The 7,750-nt window shown below is 40.9% G+C and overlaps 1 protein-coding gene across 1 annotated transcript; it reads left to right on the top strand.

Moving 5' to 3' along the window:
* The first annotated feature begins 438 nt into the window (after nucleotides 1-438).
* LOC129826739 (synaptobrevin homolog YKT6) lies at nucleotides 439-7,545 on the top strand. The gene is made up of 8 exons (XM_055887780.1): nucleotides 439-595; nucleotides 1,048-1,257; nucleotides 1,551-1,633; nucleotides 2,309-2,409; nucleotides 2,708-2,812; nucleotides 2,935-3,000; nucleotides 3,304-3,405; nucleotides 4,313-7,545. The coding sequence occupies exons 2-8, from the start codon at nucleotides 1,154-1,156 to the stop codon at nucleotides 4,346-4,348; spliced, it is 597 nt and encodes a 198-aa protein (XP_055743755.1). The 5' UTR covers nucleotides 439-595; nucleotides 1,048-1,153; the 3' UTR covers nucleotides 4,349-7,545.
* Nucleotides 7,546-7,750: the final 205 nt, after the last annotated feature.

Genomic DNA, 7,750 nt, shown 5'->3' with positions numbered 1-7,750 from the left:
TGTGGAGACTCCAAAAGAGATATTGGGGGTAACAGATGTTACTGTTGAAATGGTTGTTGACATACTGAACAATCCTACGGGTGGAGTGTTTCAACATGATATAGATCTAGTTCTATGGGGTTGGGGAGGGTGTGGTAGAAGTTAGGGATTTATTTGGTTTTGAATTTTATTTTCATGGTAGTACAGAATTGGGCAGATCAAAACACATACTGTGACATACTGAACAATCCTACGGGTGGAGTGTTTCAACATGATATAGATCTAGTTCTATGGGGTTGGGGAGGGTGTGGTAGAAGTTAGGGATTTATTTGGTTTTGAATTTTATTTTCATGGTAGTACAGAATTGGGCAGATCATTCTAGCACAGTAGGTGGCGGCACGCACTTTAACGATTGTTTGCGGACCGCCATGATATCATAGAAGAAGAAGATGAGGCAGTGTTGCATTCCGGAACTATTATCCTGTGGGACATTGCTTATATCGTGACGTGGTTGGAGTGGCTAGAAATAAACTACATTAGTGAACGTTCTGTAGTTATGGACTATTTCAGTTGATATTTTATTCTCAACATATGTCAAACAGTGCAGTCTTATCTGGTAAGTAAGTACGACAAATTAACTTTAGCTAACTCCGTCGTCGAAAGAACATCAGTTGTTGTTGTAACGTTAGCCAGCTCTCTATGAAGTGGGATCGCATTTCGATTCATTCATTCACTGTCAAATTGCTCCTCATCTCGCCAGGAAACTAAAATAAATAATTTAGCTATCTAGCTAGCAATCGGTGTGAGTTAACTAACTAACCAGCTATATTGATGAAGATACAGTAAATGACGAAGCGGTGCATGTCGACTTATTTCAAGGATATGATTAACTAACCCTTGTTCCGTCTGTGATTCTATCGTGGTAATGTTAACTAGTTTAGCATTCGTTTAGATTGTAGAATATGTGGCACTGTGGGGAGTAGGCTATCTTACAGAGCATGTCCTTTGTGGCTATATGCTTGGTTCGCTTTGGCTCATGTGATTTGAATTGTTTCCTTTTCTTGGCAGGCAGGCATTGAGACCTCTTGGCATTGTGGTTGTTGTTGTTTTGAGGCTTCTGCGCGGGGACACGCCTATCATCCCTAGCCCTGTGACTCTCTGTCCCTGCGTCATCATGAAGCTGTACAGCCTCAGCGTCCTCCACAAAGGAGCGACTAAATCCAACCTCCTTAAATCTGCCTATGACCTATCCTCCTTTAGCTTCTTCCAACGCTCAAGGTGGGTCCTCCTCTTGGCACCTGGGTGCATTTTAATAGTCTAAAGGGGATTCCTTCCCTCAATCTCCATTGATCTGAAGACAAGATATATGAAAACAATGTGCGATGGACTCTGACTGAGAATATTCTGTCACCTGTCCAGTTCTTGTACATCAGTGCAGATGAAGGAGAAGATGACTTCCCTGTCATTAATAGTATCCTATCTTAAACCTGTCATGGTTTAACACAATTCATTAGAATTGACAAGAACACCAACACTGTTTTCACCATTGTCTGTGTGTTTGGTTTTGGCAGTGTGCAAGAGTTCATGACCTTCACCAGCGCCTTGATTGTGGAGCGTTCTGCACACGGCAGCCGAGCCTCAGTCAAAGAACAAGGTGAACTCCTTACACACTGGGCCATAACATTTGGCGGTGTTCTGATTATTATTATTTTTAACCTTTATTTAACTAGGCAAGTCAGTTAAGAACTCTTATTTACAATGATGGCCTACCAAAAGGCAAAAGGCCTCCTTCTGGGGATAGGGGCTGGGATTGAAAATAAAATAAAAAATATTGGACAAATCACACATCACTACAAGAGAGACAACACAACACTACATAAAGAGAGACCTAAGATAACAACATAGCAAGGCAGCAACACATGACAACACAGCATGGTAGCAACACAACATGACAACAACATGGCAGCAGCACAACATGGTAGCAGCACAAAACAGGGTGCAAACATTGTTGGGTACAGACAGCAGCACAAAGGGCAAGAAGGTAGAGACAACAATACATCACACAAAGCAGCCACAAGTGTCAGTAAGAGTGTCCATGACTGAGTCTTTGAATGAAGAGATGGAGATAAAACTGACCAGTTAGAAGTTTCTTCTACTTGTTGCTGAAGCGATTGTCCTGTTCTGCACTTGTGCTGTGGGAGAACCCCGCGTCCATGTTATAAGTTAAGAAAGATGTAAAAGCGGGTGACGGTGGAGTCTGGAGAAAGACGTGCTGTCTTCGACCTGCTAACAGGAGGTTATTTCTACAATTTCTACCCTCTCCCTCCAGAGTACCTGTGCCACGTGTATGTGAGGAATGACAGTCTGAGTGCAGTGGTGATAGCAGACAGCGAGTACCCTCAAAGGGTCGCCTTCACACTACTAGACAAGGTGGGTAGAGATGATGTGCAGAGATACATTATTCCCTTAGCAACAAGTGGAGAATATTACTCTGGTCTGGGTCTTGTTCGTCTCAGGTTTTCTTCCAGAGTTATTGCTCCTCACCAGGCCCTTTCGGTATCTGTTTCAGCATTTAATGCAGGGGTCCTCCAAATTAAGAAGAAATGGTGTATGATTATAGATGTATTCTCATAATTTGCAACCCACCTTACATGACCAGGACCCACTTTGGGTCTCGACCCATAGTTTATGAAATCCTGATTTAACGGTTTGATGTTTGATCATGCAGGTGCTAGAGGAGTTCTCCAGACAAGTGGACAGCATAGACTGGCCATCTGGAAACCCTGAAACCATCAACTACAAAGCTCTGGACATCCACCTGGCCAAGTACCAGGTACACATGACATCCTCTCTAAAATGACACACAACAAACATTACACATACAATTAAATAACTTTGAAGAACACTTGAATATCCATAATTGTGATAGTTTGACAGAGTCTGTTTTCTCCTCAGAACCCCAGAGAGGCAGATGCTATGACCAAAGTGCAGGCTGAACTGGACGAGACAAAGATTATTCTGGTAAGTATCTTCAGTCGACACTCCCTGACATAACCACATCTCTGAGAATCTCTCTTATAATGGGCAAACTTGAGATAAGCTCGTATAATTGCCTCTAGCGTAAATCAACTGTTTGTCAGTTGGAGATTTGTGTGAAAAACTGGCTGTACTCTGGATTCTCAACCTTACTTTCTTTTGCTATGGACTCTAACATGATTTTCCCCATATAGGAAGCTGAAACTTGCACTACTGCATGTCTAACACTGCTAGTGCTTGTGGTTGGTGTGATGCTGTATATGAAGTGTGGTGTGATTGTCTCTGCAGCACAACACAATGGAGTCTCTGTTGGAAAGAGGGGAGAAGCTGGATGATCTGGTGCAGAAGTCTGAACACCTGGGGAACCAGTCTAAAGCCTTTTATAAGACTGTAAGTACTGTAGTGACTGTGGACTGAGCTCTCCGGTTCAAACTGTCATTGCATGTTAGATGAAACTTGGGCTACTTTTAGTGCAACTTTCATTTGCAAGGCTTTTATTAAAACGGAGTGGCTGCTGATCCGACTTTTCTTCTTGACAGTTTAGAAGCTTCTGCTTGTGAAGGATTCTCTACTTTACTTTCTACTGCTCTATTTGTTCGGTAGCTCAGAGAACAGGCTACTACGAATGGTGAATGGTGCTCTGTTAGTTATATCAAAGCTGAATCAATGTCTGCAAGATCACATAATGATAGTATCCTACATAACAGAACCAAATATAATTGCATAGTATAATGTTACTGTAACAACACCTAATTTCTTTAGATTTTAGGATGATTGTGCGAATCGTAGCATTTTTCTCTCGTGGCCAAAAACTCAGCAGCGCGTGTCACTAGGCAAAGTATGTGCGTTGATTGAAACTAAACACAGGTATGCTACAGTTGAACACCATTTGCTATAATATTTGCTCACGGTACATAGTTCAAAACAACAATGTAGGCTACTTTGAAACAACACTGTGGAACTCAAGATCTAAATGCATTTCCTGATTAAACTGATTGAGATCAAATAGTTGGTGTGCAGATGCTGCATGGATGTTTCACCTGTAAAACTTGAAGAATTATAGTTCCAGATCGACAGTTAGAAATGTGAAGGGAGGGTGCCCACAAATGTGTGTGTAAAGAACGTGATTCGGATCTTCAGCTCTGATGAAAAGGGATCCGGGACGGGGCGGTTACTTACAGATCCTCTGCCTTTTTAAAACTCTTTATTACGACTCATTTTCATCACCGAGGTAGCCTCCTCAGTGTGCAATTGATATAGTAATTGCTAATCAATCACTCTGTTTTCTATCCCACAGGCACGGAAGCAGAACTCATGCTGCGAGGTCATGTAATGACTGTGAACTGTCCTCTTAGACACATCTCTTGGCCTTTCTGCTCATCCTACAACTCCCATCATGCCCCAGCCTCCAGGAGATAGATTGGCCTCTGCTCAGTCACTGGGAGGGCACAGAGGCAGTTGGGGGGGGGGATTGGCAGGGGAAAATGATTAATTATTATATTTATTTGCTTCATTGTAACCTTTCAAAAGGCATTTTGAGGTGGTTCATAGCCAGCCAGGACGTGGTCAATAATCAATAACGTGTTTGTATCTTTGGTGGTTTGTTCTTTGAAAAAAGTCTTTAAGCGTTTCCTGAATTTCAGACTGTATCAGAATCTTACGTTTTGAAGGAGGAGAGATTAAGTTCTCATGCTTGGCTTTAAAGCAACCCTGACAATCTCGCTCTGTTCTATGTAGTAACTCACAGCTAACGTTAAACAAGAGACTTCTGGAACCCAGGATCTGCTGGTGTTCTCGTAAAGGTCTTGTAGTGTCGTATTTTCTTTTCCCACTAGATGGTGCTGTTTCCTCACATTCGTAGTTCAGGTATATTCTGTTACATATTTAAAGGGCCTCTGTATCCTGGAGGAATTATATTCTATGTAATGTGATTTGGGTGAGCAGTGGCTGTTTGTAACTGGGTCTGAGACATCAAAACTCCGTGATCAAATTGCTCATTTCCACAGAATGGTTTAGGGTAGTGATTTAATTGTATTAAATCATGTTTTTTTTTTTGTGGAGGCATGTGAAAACTTTGAAACATTTCCAGGTTTTTGATTGGTATTGCTCGTGCGGATGGGCTTGTTAAACTAAATTGGGTAGCCTGTACTTAGAAAGCAGTGTGTAGTGATGTCTATGGACTCTTCTTGAGATACTAAGCCTTATTGATTTATGGGTTACATTGAAGTCTTGCTGTGTATGTGGTATGAAAGGCAGGTCTTGCAGTGTTTTACTGGAGTTGCGCTGTAATCCCTCCAAAGCTTTTTAAAATTTTGTGTTTCACAACGTTAGCTAAACAAACCAGTGTTTCTTGTCTGGACCAATGATGTATACAAAAACTGGATTGTTGACGCTATGTATTGGCTATTGAGAGGCTTTGAAGCCACTGGTTGGCCATATTGGTACTCCCCAGTAGGAGCAGTCCTCCATAGGAATGATTGAAATTCTACAGTATTTCAATTTACATTTTTCAAGGACAAAGTTACATATATTTAAATATTGTTTTGTTGTAACATTAGTAATCTCTAAAAAATTATACTTTTCATTTGGTATTTTTATGTTTAACTCACATAATTTAAAAGTATGCATTTAAGGTGTCTGTAATAGAATAAATGTGGCAAAAACAAATGTAGACATTAATAAATGCATTTCTATAGATTCCAAAATATTTTTTATAATGCTGGGGAGTGCCAAGATGGAGACATGCTGGCTTCAACACAGCGCCCCCTATCAGTCATGTAGTGTTTATCTAAATCATTGGTCTGTCTGGATGCAGTTCTCACAATGAATCAGCCATCACCCACCCACCAATGGGTTCTGATCATAGAGATAGATATAGGACTCCTCTTTATAGCTGTTTCATTATAGCGTCTGTCACAGCATGGGCAGCGCCATTGAGGCTGCAACCCGTAGGAATCCCCACCCGGTTGACTACTTTAAAATGGCAGAAGTATGGTGGAAGCCCTCAATGGCACTGCCAATGCTAAAATGGCATTTTGGCCACTAGAGGCCTTTATCATTCTCAATGGTTATGATCCACCATAAGAGGCGATTTATGCTTGATCAGAAAGTGTGGTCGGAAACTCCGTATGGAGGGTGCGACATAATTGCAGAGCATCCGGAGGCACACTGAGGCCAAATTGAATTCCGTACAGCATTGCTGTGGGCCTCCCAAATTTTTGAACAATGCGAAGGGCACTGAGGTGGCAGGTAGCCTAGTGGTTAGAGCGTTGGAACAGTAACCGAAAGGTTGCTAGATCGAATCCCCGAGCGGACAAGGTAAGAATCTTACGTTCTGCCCCCTAACAAGGCAGTTCCTAGGCCATCATTGAAAATAAGAATTTGTTCTTAACTGACTTGCCTAGTTAAATAAAGGTTAAATAAAAATATCTCTGCATTGACATGATTGGTTGATGCTAGGTAGTGGCGGGAAGTCCTGTAAAAAAAACACAAACTCACTTCCGCAAGTATGAATTGCCTGATTTCTGCAGAGGCCGTAAATGCTGCATGGCCATTGCAGATGACGGATTGACCATGCAGCGCCGTTTAAGCTCTGACCCATCACGGACGTGCTTGCTCAGCTGTTACATTGTTGCAACTTGATTGACGAGGGACTATTTGTAAAGAACAGTATAGAACAGACAAGATTCCCCTTTCAGCATAACACTGAATCAGGTGTGTTCGACAAACATTTCTATCAAAGCATTCTGTTTCATTTAACTGGCTCAGCTTTGTGTGAAAAACACACTCCAACATCCCAGATAGCACTCCTTATAATCAGTACCGTAACACACTCATTTGGCTTTGGATGGTTTTTCATTGTGTGACTCCAGAGGACGAGTTGTTGAACAATGTGAGATGGAGAGAGGCCTTTGATATTTTAGATGTCGTTTATCTTGCTGCTTTATTTTGTGTCTTATGACCTGAGTGTGTGTGCGTGTGTTTGTGAACGTCTGTGTGCAAATACATAATTAGTCTGTGACCTGAACTGCTCTTATTGCTTTATGGCACAACTTCTGTGCAATAGTAAGCTGACTACACTCACCATAATGTTGGATCTTAACCTGCTTCTCAGTTGAGTGGGGCAAACAGATAGTTAACTTGACACCAGTGTTTCCAATGAAGGACACTTTGATGACTCTTGTACACTTATGATCAACTCCCCAAATGAAGTAAGCCAAGGGTGAACAAAAAACGTTTGCTCTGAGGAATTTTGTTCTGTAAACGTCTAAGTTGTGCTGAACTTAAATACTGTTACAAATGCTGTTAAAGTTAAACTGTAGCTATTTAGTGATTTGTTTCTCCATTTTAAATATCATGTCTTAATTGGGAGAGAGATGTTCTGTAATTTATTTAGTTAAATAGCACACCATGGAATTGGAAGCAAACATTGAAGATGTTGTATTAACAAATATTTTGAACATTTATTTAGCTAAATCACTGTTTACAGAAGTTGTAATATTGCCTAGATAAAATACAAAAGGCCTTGAACAGATGTGTCCTGTAAATTCATTGTTTTAAAATGTAGTGTTATAACCAACCTGTGGGAATCATTTTGTAATAAACCAATCAAGCAAACCAACTAGGCAAGTTATAACAACTAATAGTAATGGTAATCATGATAGTATATTTAAAACCAAATACTTTTAGACTTTACTCAAGTAGTATTTTATTGGGTGACTTTCACTTTCACTTA

This window comes from Salvelinus fontinalis, chromosome 28, assembly GCF_029448725.1.
Source record: "Salvelinus fontinalis isolate EN_2023a chromosome 28, ASM2944872v1, whole genome shotgun sequence".
Lineage (NCBI taxonomy): Eukaryota > Metazoa > Chordata > Actinopteri > Salmoniformes > Salmonidae > Salvelinus > Salvelinus fontinalis.
Note: the sequence above shows the minus strand (reverse complement) of the source record. Positions and strands in the feature narration are given on the sequence as shown.